The 21,901-nt window shown below is 44.8% G+C and overlaps 2 protein-coding genes across 3 annotated transcripts in view; both read right to left on the bottom strand.

The window, feature by feature from the left end:
- The window catches only part of LOC133141672 (histone-lysine N-methyltransferase SMYD1-like), a 14,271-nt gene extending 2,951 nt beyond the window's left edge, over positions 1–11,320 (bottom strand). The window contains exons 1-6 of the mRNA XM_061262269.1: positions 10,996–11,320; positions 4,810–4,986; positions 3,458–3,671; positions 2,787–2,917; positions 2,389–2,427; positions 571–766 (exon numbers count right to left, since the gene is read on the bottom strand). Coding sequence (XP_061118253.1) covers positions 571–766; positions 2,389–2,427; positions 2,787–2,917; positions 3,458–3,671; positions 4,810–4,986; positions 10,996–11,132 — 894 coding nt within the window. The 5' untranslated portion in view covers positions 11,133–11,320. The remainder of the gene's footprint in view (positions 1–570; positions 767–2,388; positions 2,428–2,786; positions 2,918–3,457; positions 3,672–4,809; positions 4,987–10,995) is intronic.
- A 379-nt stretch (positions 11,321–11,699) lies between these two features.
- spra (sepiapterin reductase a) lies at positions 11,700–19,517 on the bottom strand. 2 transcript variants are annotated; one of them, XM_061263697.1, is made up of 4 exons: positions 19,049–19,517; positions 18,166–18,456; positions 15,598–15,784; positions 11,700–11,828 (listed from the first exon to the last, which is right to left on the bottom strand). In XM_061263697.1, the coding sequence occupies exons 1-4, from the start codon at positions 19,392–19,394 to the stop codon at positions 11,744–11,746; spliced, it is 909 nt and encodes a 302-aa protein (XP_061119681.1). In that variant the 5' UTR covers positions 19,395–19,517; the 3' UTR covers positions 11,700–11,743. The 2 variants fall into 2 exon arrangements, with proteins under 2 accessions (XP_061119681.1, XP_061119682.1); XM_061263698.1 differs by lacking the exon at positions 11,700–11,828 and having other exon boundaries at positions 14,711–15,784.
- Between the last annotated feature and the right edge of the window lie 2,384 nt (positions 19,518–21,901).

Raw genomic sequence — 21,901 nt, 5'->3', positions numbered from 1 at the left:
TTGGGACACACCGGGTGCATCCCAACGCTCAGGAAATGCATCCTACTTCCCTGCACTACCACCTCGTCTCCTACGCGGACGTATGGGGGGAGGGGACGAGTGGAGGAAAGGAGGATACTTTTTGCTTTTTTGAGCATGCCTGTTCCTGTAGGCCCCATCCCCCTGTCTCATGGGTGCCGTTGGTCACCCCTTGGCCACACATTTTATTCGATCTTTTGGTCTTCAAAGAATGTTCAATATCCCAATGTTTTATGCATATATAAATCTCCATGCAACAGCCTTAAGATATACCAGACCATGGGGCCCATCCATGCACTACAACAGAGCCTTCACCAGATGGGCAACCAAGCAGAATGAATTATTACATTTTATTAACTTCATATATTTTTGAATACTTTGTCCAGCTTACTCGTGCTCTGTGTTTTGCATGTCTTTAAGAGGCCGAGTGGATGTTCTCATGCTGTGTGAGCCATTGGAAATTTTAATATTTGAATTTGACTGATTGAAATATTTGAAGCTTGCTTGCTTGATGTGGTAATGTCAACCGGAAGGGGAGGGGACCCCACCCACCTTCTTGCCATCCACCACCTTGACGGCCATCTTGAGGTCGTCCTTGGTGTGCTGGGAGCAGTGTGTGCAGGTGCAGTCAAAGAAGTACTGCTGCTTCAGCAGCTTCTGCCGGTCCTGGGACACGTTCAGGAAGTCCACGTATCCAACCGTCAGCTCCTGCCCCTCCGCGATCGTCCCCAGGGATCGGAGCTCGATCCTGGGGGAAGTGCAGGGGGTGGCAGGGGGTATGGAGAGAGAGAGAGAGGGAGGGAAACAGATGGGGGGAGTGAGAGAGGAGGGGGGATAGGAGTGCAGGGAGAGAAAGAGAGAAAGAGGATGAGAGGAGGGAGAGAAAGGGAGAGAAATAGGGAGGAGGGAGAGAAAGAGGGAGAGAGGGAGAGAAAGAGGGAGAGAGAAAGGGAGAGAGAATGAGGGAGGGAGAGTTAGAAAATAAGATCAGGGTGTGAGAGGACTTGAACCTCAGAGTTAGGGGCAGAGGTCACCCAAGCGATGTGTGAAACTGTTAGCATCCAAACATACCCCTTATCATGCTCTGTACCGCAAAGGTGAGCATTAAAGCAAAATGAGTCATACTTCCAACTGATAAAAACAAAGCACACTATCCAAATCAGACAAAGGAGCGTGGCCTAGCACTGTTGCTAAGGGATGCAAGGTTGGAAAATTTCATATAAAAGTTTTATATAAAACGAGGATAGAAGAAAGCCCTGGCTTTACATCGGATTTTGGTTCAGTCTGTTCGTTGATTCTCCGGAAAAGGGGACACTACCCTCAGTCATCGAGACAAATGAAACAATGTGCAAATGCATCAGGCAAGATCAATAGAGCACAGAACAGTACTTGAACCCAAAACAGATAAGCCTACTTGAGACTCCTCACCCAGACAACTTCACAGGGACTATCCAGAAATAAGAGATGTTGGAGTCTCTGAGCCTAGTGTGCTCCACTTATTTTCGGTTAATCCCTGTGAAGTTGTCTGGGTAAGCAGTCTTGTGTGATCTGTCTGTCCTGATTGTAGAGCACTTATTGGATCCTTCTTTCTTTAGCTGGCTTATAGTGCATTGGATATTTCCCTTTCTAAATAAGCCTACTATTTTAACCCAGGTCCGTCAAATAGTCACACAGCTGTGCAGAAGCTGGCTTTTGAAGCATGCAGCCCCAGATGTAACTGGGTTGAGTAGCAGAAAGATTCTCCTTAGTCATGCTTTTCAGCTCCTGCATTAAATGAGCCAAGACTCCAACCAAATAAAAGCCACAAAAAAGATGCCTGGTGTTTTGTGAGACCTTGTGCATGCACCACTGTGGGTTTGGTGGTTTTGTAAGAAGGACTCTTCTCCACCGTATAACTGAAGATTCTGTGTCCAAGAACTACTCCAAGTAAAATGGTGTGTATTGATTTAACACTTTTCAGATGTTTTTATGAGCATAGCATAGTCTTATCAGAGTACCATGGGTTCCTGTAGAGTTGACATAGATCTGGAAATATTCTTATGAAATGCAGTGAGGGAACAGTGAATTAAACTTACCTGTATATGAATGACACTTTCTACTGTATAAACATGTATGCAATTCAACTAACTGTGCAAAGAAGGAAGAAATACAAATCTTTGCATTTTTGCATTTTATGAAAGCCACACATGCCATGTATGAAAACCAGAGCAAAGGTATTTTTGTGAGGGGCCTAGTATTAGTGGGAGTTTAGCAGGGGACTGTGTTTGGGGTTGACTGGCTGAATTTTGTGAGTTGATGATAAGGGTTGCAGTTTCTAAAGGGGGTTCATGGTTCAGGGGTCAGAGGTCAGCACAAACCAAACAGACCCACCTCCTTTGAGAGTGAAAGACAGAGTTCAGAGCCGTCTGACTGGAAGACAAAATGGGAACCTGACCTTTACACACCTATAGGCACATCTGTACATGGTCTCTTCGAAATATACAGTTTACTTACAGTATACATGTACACACATACAAAATCAAATAGTCACTCCACTTTAAATGTTTTCACTGGATACTACTGGTATCAGTCTCTACTGTTTCCACATACACACACACACATACATGTATACACAACGCACACACATATACAGACAAACGCACACACATGTGAACACACATAGATACACACACACACAAGCACACAAACACAGGGAATCCAAGTCGTGGATAGCATGGCTGTGTGGCTTGTTATGAAGAGTGTGCTGAATTCGGGTGTAAGGTACGCACTTGCCGTGGTTGAGGATGACAGTACAGTTGGGCCAGCAGTCATGGTTGACCAGGCACAGATTGGGGAAGATCCCCACACCCACGGCCTGTAGGCCTCTCTGGTCGCTCAGAGTGAACCCGTTACAGTTAATCTGAGAAAAGAGACAGGACTGTCCAAGTAAGCAAAGAGCTGGTAGTAACATACTCAGTACAGAGACGTGTACTAACATACTTAGTACAGAGACGTGTACTAATATATTCCGTACAGAGACTGGACCTAACATATTGAGTTTAGAGACTAGTATAAACAAACAGAACACGGATTTGTACTGACAAAACTGAGAATATATACTGACTAAAGTACTAGCATGCCATTGAGTACCAAGACTGGTGGTGACCCATTGAGTACAGCCTGGTACTATTCCACTGATTACAGATACTGGTGCTAACTCACTGATTACAGAGACTGGTGCTAACAGTCCTCAACATCGCCAGATGGCACAAACACACTCAGATCAGCGCTCTGTGCCGTTAACTGATGAAGATCAATTAACAGATCGGAGCCCACATGCAGAAATGACCCAGACAGACACAGTGAAAGGGGAAAGGAGGAGAGTGAAAATGGACAGAAAGAGGCACAGGAAAGAGACGTGGAGAGAAAGGGAGATGTTTCAGACGTTCCGCTGACGCACCACGCCGAGTATGTGGGAGATGCTGTCCACGGTGTGCTGACGGCTGCCGCTGGGCCAGTAGTCCAGGAAGTTGTGGACGTCGATCTTCAGCTCCTTGAGGTCTTCCTCGGGCATGTCCGCCACGTGATCCTCCAGGTCCTCCAGTGTGGTCAGCTGACTGTCTGAGGCCACGCCCCCGTCCTTCTCCATGCGCCACAGGACGCGGGCGGCGAGGCTGGAGGGCGGCAGGGAGCAGTGAGCGAGCGCGGGAGACGCGCGGGAGACACGCACGCGACACTCGCATTCCCATTGGAGCTGCGGCCAGTTCCACGAGCCCTTTACCCCTTTCAGTCCCAAGCCCAGTATGAAATGGCTCCACCCAAATACCGAAGGGTTCTGGCTTTGGTTGAGAACATTGTGAATGTTGAGAAAATGTAGTAGGGTTTTAATATGCACCCAAAACAATAGTATAGCAGTAATTTTGATTGGTTGAAAAGGTATAAGGTTTTCTTGGGACAGAAAAGGTTACGGTGTGAGGTCACAATCCATGATCTTAGCTGAACATTCTAATGGTGATGCAACAATCACTACTTGGAATTGAAGGCAGTGGAATTAGAACTGAGTTGGCAGTCATCATACAATAGAATGAATTGACTCTCAACCTTGATTTGTAAACAATCATTTATAAATTTGTATGATTTGTAAACCAGTTGGGGGAGACTACGTGGCACAGTCCACAGGGTGGATGAATTTGATTGCCAGCCACAGCCCTCTCTGTAGTGAGGTCCGGTTTCTATCTCTATCTGTCTCTGCTTTCCCCTTTTAAAAAAGGAAAATTACAAACAGAAGGAGAAAATAAAGCTGATCGAATGTGGAATTATGGGAATGGGAAGGACAAAATCCAAAGGTCAAAGTGGTAAATTAAAAGTTCAAAACAAACTCAGAGACTCAAGGCATACCATAGCCTCAGTATTATTTATAGTCCAGGAAGAAATATTTTACTGCATGCGAAATAAGTTCCTCTTTGTTTAAACCTGTGGCACCAGGTAACACAGGTAACATGACTCAAGATTTGAGCTGAATCATGACTAGACCAGGAAGGAGAAAGGGTGACAGAGCCGGAGGCCTGTAAGACCAGTCAGACTGTCTCCTCCTTCTACAAGAACATACTGCACAAACACAAGCACATCTGAAGGATCTTTCTACATGCAATTGTACAAACCTTTTTCCAACATTGTAATAAGGTTTGCTTGTTGCCAACCTTTCATTTTTAAAGTAGATACTCTCTCTCTCCCTCCACCCCTTTCCTTATGGGACGTTCTGTTCGGTTGCCTGACCATACCCCCCCCCCCCCACACACCTCCCCCGCTTACCGGACGTTCTCATTGGGCGCCTTGCCATTCTTCCTGATGGCGTTGCACTCCTGCTTGTGCTCTTCCCAGCATGCTCTCTGGCAGGTGCGGTCGCAGTACTGGGCGAACCTGCACTGGCCGCAGCGGTGCAGCTTCTTCTGCTGCCGGAAACAGCTGTGGCACACGTACTGTGACAGGCTGGGCCGGGGTCAGGGCAGGGTCAAGGGAGAGACAGACAAGAACGGTAAATACAAAGTTGCCTTTTACATTACATTAATGGCATTTGGCAGATGCTCTTATCGAGAGCGACATACAGTTAATTAGACTAAGCAGGAGACAATCCTACCCCTGGAGCAATGCAGGGTTAAGGGCCTTGCTCAAGGGCCCAACGGCTGTGTGGATCTTATTGTGGCTACGGGGATCGAACCACCGTCATGTACCTTAACCACTACGCTACAGGCCGCCGTTTTAGAGGAGCACTGTAGAGAACAAGCTGTATGTGAGGCCTTCTGGTACAGTATAACAACAGAACATTGTTTTTATGTTCACTGCACACAAACAGTAACACAAGATCTAGGACAGGAGCTGGTAATTTTGGTAATTTTGTCATCACACCTGTTAGCACGACCCATCCCCCCCCTACCCCCAACCCAGAGTATTCAGATGTTTATCCAGGCCCCACACCTGTTTATTCCACCCCCCACACCTGTCCTCTGCCTTTTATTACGCTGTCAGCTGTTCCATTTACTGCTGGCAGTCTGTCCACAGCTGTTGAGTCTGTAACAGTACTGTCACAACCACAGTGACACACGCGCACCTGGAGAGAGAGACCAACTAACCGCTAATAAGAAAACCTGCATGCTAGTACAGTATGTTCAATTCAATTCAGTTTTATTTGCATAGCTTTTCGCAGAATACTGTCCAAAAGGTGCATTACAGAGTAACAGAAGGGTAAGGTAAAAATGGAAATATCAGCCCTAAGCCCCCAGACAGCACATGACGTAAAAACAAAAACTTTATTTGCTTCCCTGGTGGGAAGAAATCTCGGGAGGAACCCAACTATAGGCGGATATTAAACTAAGAGTATTAAACTAGGAGTTGCCATTATTATAAACAAATGTTTTTTTCAGTTGTCTGGATGAAGACCAGTTTCCAATTGAGAAGGTTACAGTTTACTGTAGAAATTGTCCTAAAGGGCTCTTTTTACAAGGGAAGCAGCAGATGGTGAAATGGTTATCTTATCGAATAAAGACACATGAAAGTACAGTGTGTTTGTGCCCCACCCCCAGCTACACAAAGCCCAGCCTGGAATGTGGGCACAGATCCACCCCCCCCTCCCCAGCCCTGCAACGTGTCAAAGTGAGCAGTCAGGTGGCCGTCTGCAGCAGATTAGCACAGGGGCCTGCGGTGTGTCTCACTGTGAAAACTGCCCCCCCCCCCTCCTTCACCCCTGCTGTTCTGCTCACTGTCCTCCCTGCTGCACATACCCCCCCCCCCCCCCCCCACCCCCACCCCCATCTGCCCCATCCTAAAAGCACAGCCACCTGAAATCTTAAACGATATGTTTAATCTGTGACAGGCTCACGTAATCAGCTATTTTCAGATGACATTATGGGCTGCAGTACATGACTCCACACACACACACACCCTTCTCTTACCATCAAAGCAGCACTCATCTTATAACTGGCAGTCAAATTGCTCAGTGTGAAATCAACTCTATTTCTCTTCTAAGGGATTGTTATGGATGTAATATTCATGTATTCAGAATTTGTATTTTGTTCTTGGCTGCCATACTGAACTGGTGCTTTAGTGATGTATCTGTACTTGCTGGTGTTGTTGGCCAGGTTGGACACAACTGGTCATAGTAATCTTGTAAATGCATTTTTTTGTTTCTCCTACAGTGAAAGTTGCTCTAAACAAGACTATATATTAAACAAATGTTTCCTAATACAATGCAACTCTGACAGAGTAAATACTGTTATTCCGACAAAGAAGTACCGTTACTCTGATATTCCTTTGACAGTTAAAGAGTACATTTGACCCCTTGCTCAGTTAAATGAACACTAAAAGTCTCACGGTGTACCTGCTGCATAGTCAGTTAAAAATCCACCCAGTAAAATAGTGTCCAACTACTGTCAGGGGCGGTTAAGTTTAGACATCACATTCTGCATAACGTGTCTGCTGGCATGTCTGTACATCAGCAGGCTGATTTTTGGGAGAAAAATACCGGTCATTTTTTCTCACGAGGTGCAACTGCAGTGCACACGGCTTCATTTGAAGCCAGCCGGCTATTTTAAACCGGTCACGTGGCGTGTGCACTACAGCAGAGGCAGCGAGGCGCTTCTCACCCACCAAAACACTGCCCACAAACTCAAGGGCATTTCAGGCCGAAGACTCATTCAACAGAGCGTCACAATCTCGCTAAATTAAAGTCTCCATGAGGCACAATATAACGGATGCAAGGGGAAAAAAAATGTACCATAAAGAGTTTATGAAGGATAGAGGTGAATGTGTGATAAAGTTTGACCGACTCAAGCTATGAGCTGGTTGCTGATTTTAAAGAGGGTCATAGCTGGAACTTATGAGCAAAATTTAAGGGTCAGGAGTCCCTGTTGCACCACTCTAGACTCGACACAAAGGAACCTTTTTTCACAAATGGAACATCTCAGCCTCAGGAGTACTCTTCAGTTACAATAGCAGGCAGATGCACTAAATGTTCAGATTTTAACTTTTAGCTGAGAATTATGGTAGCAATTTTCATATATACCTATAAAACATCAACATTTTATATAGAAATGAAATGCAAGTATTATGTATTTATAGTTTCATTAATCTTGTCAAACTGTGTTCACGAACCAGAAAAGTAGGTGAGCAGTAAAAGTGTGATTCAGTAGAAATAACTAAATTGTGTAAATTCAGTAACAAATAAAATTTCATCAAGCATCTAAGCTGTTGTTTTTATAGTGGATTTATGCTTCTTGGCAGTCTTCTTTTTCTTAATTCGGTTTGTAAACACAGCCACACAAGGAAAGATGTCAGTCACATTAAATTACAAATTATATTCAACAACCAGGGATAGTACATCAGATATACCCATTAGGCTGTTAAATCCCTGAATCAATACTGAGAGGTTTTCTGTTGAGCAGAATCAGATTTCCTCTTCGGTCCACCTGATTCTGTCCGTGACAGAGCAGCCCAATCGCTGGAGACCATAATTCAGCATGTTGAATCACACGCAGCATGTCTCCCTGACAGACCCAGGCTCTGCACTGTGAGTGTGATTAATGCTGCGGATCCTCTACTCATCTGTGGGCCATTTACTGTCCCCGCTGTCCATTCCCAAAGAACACAGCCCACTCTCCTTAAAAATAAGTCATTTTAAGATCTTCCCTGGTCTAAAATCCATCTCTGCCAGCTTGACCAGCTCAATTGTCAAGCTGGCCAAGCTGCCACTGCTGGATTTTTATATGTAAAATCTAATATATGTTTTACGCATATTGGAGTTTGTGTAAACCGCTTGAAAGTCCCTTACTATATAATGTTTTTTAAACTTAGTTTTTACTTTGTTACTTTACTTGTATGCATAGTGTATTACATCCCGTAATGATCAAGGTCGAATATTTAGACCGTAAAGTTTTATCTGCTATTTCTGAGCCACTTCAGCTCCATTCCTCTTCCTGCAGTAAATGTGAGTGTGTTGCGTGGGTCTGTGTGTCTTTGAGACCTGGGGTTTACGGATGAAAATAGCCTGTCGTGTTCCCTCCAGGAAAACCAAATGCCAGGACAAACTGTGAGCTGAGCTGAGTGGAGGCTCTATGATCCAATCAGAGTGTGTGTGTGTGTGTGTGTGTGTGTAAAAAGTATGTTTGCAGTTTTTCCTCTGTTTGTAAATGTAGATCAGTAAAGTAAGGTGGCTCAATGGAAGATATCATTTATGGGGGATAGAAATTGGCCCATCTTCATCTGAGAGTGGCTAATGTGTGCACATTTGTGTGTGCATGTGTGTGTGTGCATGTGCAAGTCTCTGTGTGTGCGTGAATGCGTGTGTGGCTGTGTATATGTGTTTGCAAGGGCAGAAGAGTAAACAGCACAAGTGTATTAATTGTGTTCGGCATGTTGAGGAGGATAGGAGGGAGCTCAAGTGACCAGGCCAAATGGCCGCTCCTTATCTCCACTGGCTCCAACCACCATTTCATATCAGCCCAGGGACCAATCTACGCAAGTGATATCACCACAGGGCGAAACGCTACAGCATTCCTAGGAGGAGCGGAGAGGAGAGGACGCTCTCCCTTTCGCTGTAACCTCCCTCAACCCCCCCGCCCCCCCTCGCCCCTAACCCCAAATGGTCGGGTAACATAGAGTGTCAACAAGTCTCGGTGTCTCTTTACAAGAAACTAGTAATGAGGACGTGGTTTTGAGCCGCAGCCACGCTAAGCAGGGCACACGTCGCATTTATCCTTTGCCTTGTGTGTGCATCGCCTAAGCTTTATACACACACTGGCATCGGAAAGTACCACACTGCCCAACTGCCAACCGAGCTACTGTGCTACGTAGACCTCAGTTAAAGGCTACAGTCTCAGTGAGCAAGCTACTTACCACAGTACTGTGTTAATGGGTGTAGACAGTGAGCTAGCTACTTAGCATAGTACAGTGTTAGTAAGTCTAGTCAGTGAGCTAGCCAGTTAGAACAGAACACACCCCAGCATTACGTAATACCCAGTTTTCACCCTAAACCATTTCACCCACTATACCATGCTGAGTGACTGAACACAATGCAGTGTGCCGCTGAACTCAAAGCAAGTTACTTAATCCCCTGAGCAAATGAACACCATGGAGTAAAACATTATCTTACCCTGCCCGGTTTGAAATACAAATAAGCCCTTTAACAGAGAAACTGCCGTTGTCAGAATGCAGTAAACATGAAGTACACCTCATACTAAAACGGTGGTGCTCGGTATGACCCCATATCTGCTCAAGCTTCTCTCCCACTGGCCTCGCCTGATGCACACAAGGAGCCCAAACACAGAGCACCTTACGTGGCTGTCCTGTAACTGCCGCGGTAGCACTTTCTCAGGGAACGTTTTCGAGAAGAACTGCAAATGTGCGACTGTGCTAAACCAACCCAGCACATTACCGTTTTTCCCAAACCCTTTGGCACAGTTGATGTATGGCGTCACTCCACTGTACGCGGACGAGTAGGCATGTCACTGTCTGCGTGTCGTAAATCACGCTGTTTTCCTGGCTATTGGTTACCGAGGCAGTGAGTTTCCTGTGGTTAGCACATTGCTCACACTGCCAGTGTCAATAAGTGTTAAGTCTTCAGTGAGTCCTTGCAACAACATCTGATCATTTCAGCTCATTTCCAGCTCATCTCCCTGCTGGAAATTCCAGCTGAAACCAGCCTAAAATGGCCCAGCTGGTTTAACCTGTTTTTCCAACGTATTGAGCTGGTCACCAGCTGATCAACCTACACTCAATGAGCACTTTATTAGGTACTTATTAGACTTATTTTTTTCGTCTGCTGCTATAACCTATCCACAGCATTGTGTGTTCAGAGACGCTCTTCTGCACACCACTGTTGTAATGTGTGGTTTATTTGTATTACTGTCACTTTCCTGTCAGCTTTGACCAGTCTGGCCATTCTCCTCTGACCTCCCTCATTAACAAGGTATTCTGCCCACAGAACTGCTACTCACTGGATGTTTTTTGTTTTTCACTCCATTCTCTGCAAACCCTAGAGACTGTTGCGCATGCAAAATCACAGGAGATCAGCAGTTTTTGAGATATTCAAACCACCCTGTCTGGCACCAACTATCATTCCACAGTCAAAGTCACTTAGATCGCATTTCTTCCTCATTCTGACATTTAGTCTGTTTATATGAATTTAGTTGCTGCCACATGATTGACTGGTTAAATATTTACATTAACAAGCTGGTGTACAGGTCTACCTAATGAACTGCCCAGTGAGTGTATATTAGTCAGCTAGTCCACCAGTTTGACCACAAGCTTACTCTGCCAGCATAACCAGCTTTGGCCAGCTAGAGATCAGCTATGACTAGCTATTACCAGCTAAAAACACACCTTAAACCAGTTCAGAATGCCAGCTTGTTTTAGCAGGAGTTTTCAGCAGGGCTCCCTCTCTCCCTCCCACTCTCCCAGTCCATCTCTTTTCCCCTCTTTATCTGGGGTTCGGGGGTCGGCCCCTACCTGTCGAAGACGACGGCGGCAAAGCTGGGCTCGGCAAACACCACCTCTCCCGCCAGCAGCTCCTTGGCAGCCTTCAGGCCTCGGCCTTTCCCCTCGGAGGCAAACACTTCCACACTCTCCATGTTGTGCAGGGTCATTTCAGCAAAGCTGGGCGTGCGAGGAAGGGAGGAGAGAGGAGGAGGAGAGAGAGAGAGAGAGAGAGAGAGGGGGGAGTGAGATAATGAAAGAGCAGGAGAGAGTGGAGGTCCTGGCTACTGTCTTGTAGTTGTTCACCGAATCACCGCCCAAGCCTAGCTGTCCCACCACCTGCCCATTCAGCACCCCAGCCCCACCTCCCACCGCCCAAAATAGACGTGCCTCTCCTCACTGCATGTACCACCTCAGCCTGGGGGTGTGGGAGGGATTTTCAGTGAGGGGTGTGGGGGTTGAGGTTTGTCAGTGCTCTGGTCAGGGGCCTGAAGGGCACACTGTTGACCCCTCCAGTGTGGAGGTGGGGGCTGAGGGGGGTATGAGTGGGCCCCCCTCTTTTGGGTGAGGTTGGGTCAGCCCGGGACTATTTTTAGATCTGACAGCTGTGTCTGTCTGTCAGTGAAGTAAGGCAGCGGGGTTGTTGGGGGGGGTGTCTGGTCTTTCATCCAGTTCTCACTCCCCGATCCTTCGTCTTCCTCAGATAACCTCCCTGACACCCCTCTCCCTTCCTCACCTTGTCATCATTCCTTATTCCTCATGGACTTCTCTTTTTTATTCATCAGCTCCCTCTCCTTGTTCCCTTCCTTCTGGGTCTCTGTTTCTGATGGAATACTTTGGTTGCCTTTTCTCTACACATTGTGACTCTGTGTCAAAACAAAAGCATCATTCATTAAATTCATCATTCATCATTCTTTAAAAAGTGTGACTGTAACAAGTGTGGAGCGAGGGTATGTGTGACTTTGCCAAAAGACGAGGCTTCGGTGTAACCTGTAGTCTACTCTGTAATGAGTTTGGAGCCAGCTATTGACTGGAAAACAAGCAGAGCCCTTTGTCTCATACGCAGCAGCCATGGTAACCAGCAGATCAGCGAGAAAAACAAGAGACTGTACAGTACCCCCCCCCCCCCCCCCCCGGGACCACACCACCCCCCCATCCTGAGGAGGTGATTAATCCTTGGAGGAAAAACTGCCTCTGTTATAAACAAGGATGGATACTTGGCGGATGACATCGTCTCATCAGGATCAACTGTTTACAGGGGGGAGAGGGGAGAGGGGAGGGGGGAGAGGGGAGAGGGGAGAGGGGAGAGGGGAGAGGGGAGAGGGGAGAGCGGAGAGGGGAGGGGATGGAGTTGGAGTCTGACGGTTTCCAGGAGAGATGGGCTGGATATGCGCACCAGAGGCTCTGCCAGACATGATGGAACATCGTCTCCCAGCAACAGCGCGGTTTAGCGTGGCATCGCGGGAGGGAGCTGGGCTCATCCCCAGCGCAAGTACATGAACCGAGACGCCTCCAGCTCTGCAGAGTCCACTCAAACTCAGACTCTCATGTATTACCTCCACAGGGACATAAGTACGCTCGTTGAGAATGTGCAACCAATGCGTGCGCATCGGCCAATCGGCCTGGTTAAAGTTCAATTCTCACAGGGAACACAGTTGTTGCATAAACTGAACTTTTTTCGGTATGTATCCCGCTGTTTAAATGGATACAATGCACAAATGCTTAACTTGTGTACGTCACTCTGGATAAGGACATCTGCTAAATGCCAGTTACATTAAATCTTCCTTAACTCCAAATGCTACTATACAGTAATTACAGAGTTTTCATTGATCAAATATAATAATATTTTTTTTTCTATACAATTTTTCCATGTTGATTGCAGTATTTTTCAAAAGTTTGCCAATAGTCATTGAAACTGTTAGATGGACCATAGGCAATCTTCCACTTGTTTGGACAATAAAGTAGTATTTTATTCTAATAATATTACTTAGTTTCTGCACTCTATTCATGAAAGCCCCCTGCTGCCAAAATCAAAACAAGTAACAGCCTGTAGGCGGCCTGTAGCGCAGTGGTTAAGGTAAAGGACTGGGACATGCAAGGTCAGTGGTTCTAATCCTGGTGTAGCCACAATAAGATCCGCACAGCCGTTGGGCCCTTGAGCAAGGCCCTTAACCCTGCATTACTCCAGGGGAGGATTGTCTCCTGCTTAGTCTAATCAACTGTATGTTGCTCTGGATAAGAGCATCTGCCAAATGTCAATAATGTAATGTAACAGACAAAACAAAACTTGAAGCATTTGCATAACTAGTTTATTAAATAATTTATGAAAATCAGCAGTCTGCTTAACTGAATACAGAATACAGAAGCAGTCACATACGTGTAGCTGTTGATAACCTGTCTATGGTATAGCTGACAAACATTGGCACACTCGTAGAACACATAGAACGGGACAGCTACAGTGTACATTAATAAAAGCTGTACCTGTACAAAATAGCCAAATAAAAACGAAACAAACAAAATCACACGGAACAGTCTAGCACACAAACTCCCACGCAGACATGTCCTTAAGTTAAAGCTGCAGGAAAAGAGTGCATGTTTGAGAGGGGGAAGTAGATTCCTGCAACATACAGAATACTTAATAGTATTGAACTAAGCCGTTTTGGACATGGCCCAAGCATAGCTGCAGCTGCTTTAAGTCCCCAAACAGCAGTTCTGGGATCAGCTTACCCAAAGTTAATACCAATTCCAAGCAGCATGAATAGAGTTAAAGGCTGATCCAGGACCAGTGCTTGGGAGTGGAATCTCTAGCCTTGCTATCCCTGGGTTCATTTATGCTAAAACAATCACAACCACTCAGAAATGGTATGTCACATGACACCAGCACCACTGGTCCGGTAAAGCAGAGAAGGCACATTTTGAATGGGATTGCTGCCCAATTCACTGACCAAATAATATAAGCATGTGACCATGAAATGAAGAGCCATTTTGTAGAGCAGGGTTCTCAAAGTCTTGTCCCCGATGGCCATGGTCTCTGACATATTTTGGTGTTCACGTACCCAACTGGTTAAGGCAGAAACATTTCATATTGGCTACACAGCCTTCATCCTCTAACAAGCCTCAAACAAAGGAAAAATACACGTCACACAGGTGACAGGTAATTAGCATCAATTAAGAAATTAGGGAACAGGATTCTCCATAGGACATTTATGTTGCCCTCTTATGGACACAAAGTTAATCAATCACATACGGCAAATTGGAACAAGTAGCTACCTAAATAACCACTATAAGCCACAGAATGAGTTTACAAACTTTGAAGAGGAAAACATATTCCTCAAAACATATAAGAAAATCCAAAAAATAAGAAAACATTATCTATTATTCTATAATGATAAGAAGAGCAACAAGAAATCGTACAGAAAAAAACTAAGAACCAATTCCTCAAATGTCATTGAGGAATATCTCTTATTAAAATTAGAGACGTTCCAATACCATTTTTTCCTTCCGATTCCGATACCTGAACTTGTGTATCAGCTGATACTGATTACCGATCTGATACCAGTGCGTCAAAAAATATAATTTATATATATATATATATATATCACACATATATACACATATGTGTGTGTGTGTGTGTATATATATATATATATATATATATATATATATATATATATATATATATATATATATATATATATATATATATATATATACATATATATATAACAATGATATAAATCAGATCACATCCATACAGAGTCAGTAGTATGTACCTGTTATCGTACGATAACAGCTGCATACTACTAACCCTGTATGGATGGCCTGGCTCATTTTAAACATTGTAAAACATGAACGAATACATACAGAGAATGAATGCCATAGAACTGGGCTGTCTTTGGAGCTTCCAACGACATGATAAACTGAACTTCTGCATCAGCTCTTTCACGTGATGCACCTTAAAATGCTTCATAAGATTGCTGGTGTTGAAATTGTTAACACTAATGCCACCCCTCAAAACTAAAGCCTTGCATACTGTGCACAGTGTTTTACAGGTAGGATTTTCCAGTGTAAAATATAGCCAATTTGCTGACATTTTGCAAGCTCTGACAAATGTTACACTCTCCGCTAGCACCACACGTGTTGTTGCTTGCCTGAGCAGTGTAAATGCGCTATCATCACGATAAATCACGTGGTATTGAATCGGTGCACAAACTTGTGTACTCACTGATACCCGATCCAGCATTTTGGGCTGTATCGAAGGCATTTCCGATACTGATATCGGTATCGGAACAACTCTTATTAAAATGTCTGGCCACCGGAGATTTTACACCGTAATGTAGCTCCTGGGTTTAGAAATTCTGGTTTTTAATTCTCTTGTAGATTGTAACACAATCCACAAGGACATTTCAGCAAATAAACAATACATTTGGTTTTGCACATAATTCTCCCGATAACATTAAACGTCCCGTACAGGGCTGGGAGAATGACCTTTAATCACGGCACGGCAGTGTACACAGAGCGAGGGAAATTCCCGTTAGGAACGCTTCTCCTCAAACCATCTACCGCCAACCACCGGACCCCAGGCGATGAGTATGATCGCCTGGGGCCCATCCCCTCATCCCCTCATCCCCTCACACATCATAGAAGTCAAGATGGCCGCCGGACGTGAAGTTGTCCTCCAGCAGCAGCTTCAGCAGCTTGGTGCCGGACTCCTCGCAGGTCAGCACCTGTCCCTGAGTGTGCGAGTCGCGCATTGAGCTCTGCACAGCCAGGTCGCCCGAGTCGGTGCGCGCTTGCAGGTGCATGTCTGTGTCCAGAGGACCTGTAACGGCAACAAATGGGAAATGGTCGGCATTCATGTAGCGCCTTTATCCAAAGTGCTGTACATTCAGCCATTCATTCATACATTAATTCATACACACACACACACACACACACACCAACGGCGATTGGCTGCCATACAAGGCACCAACCAGCTCGTCAGGAGCATTTTGGGGGTTGGGTGTCTTTCTCAGGGACACTTCAGCATAATCGAACTGGCAACACTCCAACTGTCAGACGACTGCTCTTGCCACCTGAGCCAATGAGACGACTGCTCTTACCGCCTGAGCCAATGAGACGACTGCTATTACCGCCTGAGCCAATGAGACGACTGCTCTTACCGCCTGAGCCAATGAGACGACTGCTCTTACCGCCTGAGCCAATGAGACGACTGCTCTTACCACCTGAGCCAATGAGATGACTGCTCTTACCGCCTGAGCCAATGAGACGACTGCTCTTACCGCCTGAGCCAATGAGACAACTGCTCTTACTGCCTGAGCCAATGAGGCGACTGCTCTTACCGCCGGAGCCAATGAGACGACTGCTCTTACCGCCTGAGCTTATGAGACGACTGCACTTACCACCTGAGCCAATGTAGTCTCCAAGAGCTCTTAGCAACAAAGCGAGTACAGGGGCACGTCCAATCGGAAAACACTTTTACGGTTACCGGGTTGAACGGCACGTTCCCTCCCAGTGGTGTGCAACGTTTTGCAATTTTTCTACAATTTGTCGGGGCTGAACGTGGCCCAGGTGTCCCACCTGGACTATTGCAATTCTCTGCTGGCTGGCCTTCCAGCATCTGCCATCAGACCCCTACAACTGATCCAGAATGCTGCAGCCCGTCTGGTATTCAATGTTCCCAGACATTCACGTCACCCCCCTGCTCAGCAACCTCTACTGGCTGCCTGTTATGGCTCGCATCAAATTTAAAACTTTGGTGCTCGCGTACCAGGCAGTTAAAGGATCAGCCCCTGTATATATTCAATCTCTTATCAAGACCTATACACCAACAAGACCCCTCTGTTCTGCCACTTCGTGCCGTCTGGCATCTCCCCCTCGCCACACCTGCACTTCACGCTCAGGACTGCGGTCTGTCCTGGTCCCACGGTGGTGGAATGACCTCCCTGTGGATGTCAGAACAGCAGAGTCTCTGACCACTTTCAAATGCAGACTGAAGACTCATCTCTTCAGGCTGCACCTTTCCCTCCCTACCTCACCGCCATGATAGCCTTGTATATGCCGTAGACTATAAATATCTATATAGTTATATAGATATTTTTGTGTTTTGTATTAGCTATTGTATTGTTGTACTTGGGTATTCTAGCTGCCAACCGTGGTATGCTAGTTTGTAAGTTGATGTATTCTTCAAGGATTCCGACTGGATCTGTATGGTCACGCTAGGACTCGGAACCGTACTGTCCTCTCAGGTCCTCTTCACACTTATTCCTGTGTTTGATGTGCACTTCATTGTACGTCACTCTGGATAAGAGCATATGCTAAATGCCTTATAATGTAATGTAAAAAGGACATTCATTCACCGTAAACAACAGTGACCTTAATTGTTAATGGCCAAACTGCTACACCAACATAAATGGGAATGTTCAAAGATCTTGTTTACACTGCTGTGAGCAACAAGTGCTGCTGAGCCAATGTTGCGGAGACAATATTGCAAAATTGTAGATAGCTTTTCATGCATTTTCCCCTGTAAGGGTAATTTCCTTAATTGATTCTTAATTGACAATGTGTGTTAACAAAGACAATCACATGATTCCAAATAACCTTTTAGTGATAATTCTTATTACTATTAGACCACTTTCTGAATTAAGTGCTTAATATGAGTCTTTCTCGGTCTCTCTCCCAGCAGACAGACAGCCTTTGACCTTAATGTCTCAGCTTCTCAGCTAGCACATTCTGGTCTTACAGCAAGGTCAACAAGGGGTGCTCAGAAGACAAAATACTGATAAATGTTTGTGGCCAGCTTCATGTCTTTTTGTTTTGGTAAAGCCCCCCCTTCTGGAAAAGTGTGTATAAGAGTCTTACTGTGTAAGATGCAAATCAGAAAGCCAGTAAGCTCTCACTTTCTGTCATTTCTTTGCAAATAAATATGAAAGTTAAAGAGAAGAATAGCTATTGTGTTTTTTACTGGATCTGTACTGTGAAATGTTAAAAAGGGCATTTTCCCCTAACACCCCGAAGGAAATAAAAGAGGTGTACCTAAACCTGCTCCACAGATGCAGATGGGAAAAATGTAAGCCTATGATGTAAACTTCCTTTTAAAAGACACAGAGACAATTCTGCCCAAAAATCATTGCATTTGTTTACACTTGTTTTGTGCATCTGATTCCCTGCGCTTATGCCGTGATCACAAAGGGCATATTTTACCCGGTGCGTAGTTGAGCACGCGTAGTTCGGGCTCCTCCGCGGCCAGCACTCTGAACATCATGTCCCGCGCGGCCTTTCCGGTGCAGTAGAGCACCCAGGACGGAATGGGCTTCAGGGCGGCCAGCGAGCTGACGTTCACCACGTAGCGCCGCAGCCCCGGCCGCTTGGGGAAAGCGTCCATGAGCGACGCCGTAAGACTGAGGGCGGAGCTCACGTTGAAAGCCAGGTAGGAACTCGTCTCCGTAGGGTCTGTAAAGCTGACGGCAAAGCGAGACACGTCCCCCAACGAGGCTGTAGGGGGGAGTTGGGCTATGCGTTAAGACTTACATTTTATTGGTTCAAAATTACAGACGTACATTCTAAATATTTCAGACGAAACCACACTGCAGTTAAAATACCGTTATACATCTAGGTCTTGTTATTGTACTGCACAGCCTGTAGCGTAGTGGTACAGCCACGATAAGATCAACACAGCTGTTGGGCCCATCTCCTGCATAGTTTAATCAACTGTAAATCGCTTTGAATAAAAAGCATCAGCCAAATAACATGTAATATTCACTCTAAGACTTGGAACTGCAGGCTACTTTCTTTTACTTTTCTCTAGGGTCTTCAACGCACTTGTCCCTGGTTCCGATTTGCACTTTATTGTACGTCGCTCTGGACAAGAGCTTGTGCTAAATGACTTTAATGTAATGTCGTTCTTGAAGCAAGTTGACCCGCAAATTAGGCTAGAATTAGACTATAAAACAACATAATAATCTGAAACGAGGATAATAATAATAATAATAATAATAATAATAATAATAACAACAAAACAACAACTGCTTCCAGACTACTAGGTTAATACTAACATTTAGCCTACATTAGAGTCACTGGCTCTCACCTGCATTGTTTATTAGAATCAGGCGGTCAATATCCAAGTGATTTGTCTGTTTCGCCGCCTTCATGGTCTCTTCAACGGCTTCTTTCTGCGCGAGGTCCGCTGTCACGCAGCGTATCACCAACCCTTTCTTACCAGCGTCAGAAGCGGCCAGATCCGTCTGCAGTTCCCTCAGTTTATCCCCCGATCTGGCAACCAGCACAAGCGCTGACCCAGGACTGAGCAAGGCGGCTATTTGCTTCGCCAGGCATCGGCCGAAGCCTTTCGACGCTCCGGTGATAACGCAGAGCGCTCGCCCAAAATCATTCGAGACTGCACCACTTGCGTGCGAAATTACGTTCGATTCCATAACTACTAAAGTGTATATATTCTTAATGTGCCCAATATCGGCGCTATCTTTCTCGTTACTAAAAAACACTGTGTGGTTTAAGCGCTTCTTCACCTCGCTCTGAGGAAAATGCTTCCAATCACATCAAATCCACGAAATGAAAGCCTCCGTCTGACTCCTCCTCTTAAATAGGCATACGGTTGCATAAGTGGATTTATGTGTAGCATGTTGTCAGGGTTGACAGATATGTGTTTTTCTTGGCAACTTGTTGCGGAAAAGCAGTAAAAAATTAGTAAATTCCGGAAGTTTGGGTCAGCTAGCTTTAACCCTGTGAGACCCGTGCACGGATGTAATCGTAAGAAAATACTTTTAAAACCTTATCTGATGAGGAATATGTTGAAAAAGGCATTTTCATGTTTTGATGCAAATTTCCAAACATGTAAAAATGCAACATTGAGCTTGAGTGGTAGCAGAAATGGTAAATATGCTTCCCGGTGAGAATAGTCAAAGACTATTGCTAGTTGTGCTAGTTTGAAAAAGCCAACCTGTTGACTATGGTATTAACTCGCCATTTATTATGGGTCCCAACACTGCATTTTTATTACTATTTTTATTATTCTCATTAGAACCGTTAGCTCAGTGCATTTGTCTGTCACCTCTCATTGACCCCATCTGAATTCATAATACCCCCACCCCCCGTATTTTAATTATATGGCAATAAGGTTTTACTTTTCATAGATAATGCTCCTAAATATATCCCTGCTGTGTTAACCATCTTACATTATTTAGCAATGTGCGTAGGACAGTAAATCATCTGGGTAAAATCTGCCGTACTGTCTTCAGGTTCTTGTCAGGATCAGTGTTTTTCATTGTGTAGTCTTTTGTCTATGTGCTTAGCGTTTCCGTGTTTTATTCCCTCTTGTTACCTGTGTTATAAAAACCCCTTTGTTTGTCTAGTTAATTGCCAGATTGTTATGTGTCCCGACCATACTCTCCAGCGTTTATTTCTTATTGATACCCGATACGACCTGTTTTAAACTTCCGCATTTAGCTTATCCTGTCTAGTTTTGAACTGCTGTTTATCGACTTGTTTTTGTTTTTCAACCTATGTCTTTGGATTCTGTTTTTGGCTGCTCTGCCCACTTGTATTCGACCCTTCGCCTGTGAATTTAATAACCTGCAATTCCTTCCTTAAGCATACACCTGTTATATAAGGATATAAGTCCCTCCTTGAAAAAAAAAAATAGCTCAAACTAGGTTTTGAAACAGCTGGTATTTCAAGCTGGTCATAGCTGGATTTTACAGCAGGGCTGTCTCCTGAGTGTAGGTCCTGGGGGTTGGTTTATTCAACCTTGCAGTTACACAGGCTTTCATACAAACCTCTGGCCATTGACATCATCTGGCGAAAGGGGTATCTCACCATCAGACTTTGCTGTTGATTGGGACGCCGTTTGGTCTTACAACAATCCGTGTTTCTAGCAAATATGTAACTGGATTCAAATACTGTGCTTGTGTGATCTTGCCTGGTGCAATGGAGCCAACCAAGAGGACCAGGAGGTCAGGTTTGCAGGTTTTGAGAGTTGCCATACACCAGACAAGCTCAGTAAAGCGTAGAAAAGTAATTTCATCCAAAACAATTATATTTTTGATCCAGGTCTGGTTGGAACCCAAACCACCAGATGATTCTCAATTATTTTGTTCATTGAGTAAACCTGACCCCTCATGAACAGTTTATCATGAATATGACTTGTAATACTGCTTAGTTTATGATATCTCTCATACAATGAATCAACCGAACATAAACGTAGCCCACTGGCAACAAGGTTTTGCTAAGTTAGAAGTGCCGTATTTCGAAATACTCCTTGGAATGCACTCCTTGGAATACCTCTCAGCCAATCACAATGTGAGGTCAGAACTACTGATATATGATACAGAATAGTAACTGGAAGTGAGTGATCAAGAATTATTCCAGCGAAGGAAACTGGATTAACAAGTATGTTGGTTGTTACTGGATCAGTCAGTTAGGAGTGGGTCTGTGAGCCCCTAGCGCAGGGGCTCCTTGAAGGTACTGTTGGGGGTCCCTGGCCATTGATATGCAATGACTACATACAGATTTAGGAAAATATATCAAAATCTAAATATATATAACACTTTTTAAGTTATGAAGCAGGGCCCCTGGATGCCTTTGAGCCTGGTTGGGTGTCCCAGGATCAGAAAAGGTTGAACACCCCTGATTTACAGAAACCAGACTGGCTTCCTTAAATAAATAAATCAAATCATGTTTGAATATGCATTTCCCATCCCAGAAGTCAGACTGAGAAAATAGTATTTTTTACCAAATTATTATTACATAGTGATTCATATTATCTCCGGAGTATGTTCTTCATATTAACTCCAGAGTACTGCTGTTCCTGTTAATAAACTTGCCTTTTTTGACAAAGAACAGTACTATGCCTTTTTTCTTAGAGTGCTGTCATTTCATTGTTTAATTCTGCATATTTCTTCACTCTTTATAATTTGTCTATCTA

This window comes from Conger conger, chromosome 12 (genome assembly GCF_963514075.1).
Source record: "Conger conger chromosome 12, fConCon1.1, whole genome shotgun sequence".
NCBI classification, from domain to species: Eukaryota; Metazoa; Chordata; class Actinopteri; order Anguilliformes; family Congridae; genus Conger; species Conger conger.
Note: the sequence above shows the minus strand (reverse complement) of the source record. Positions and strands in the feature narration are given on the sequence as shown.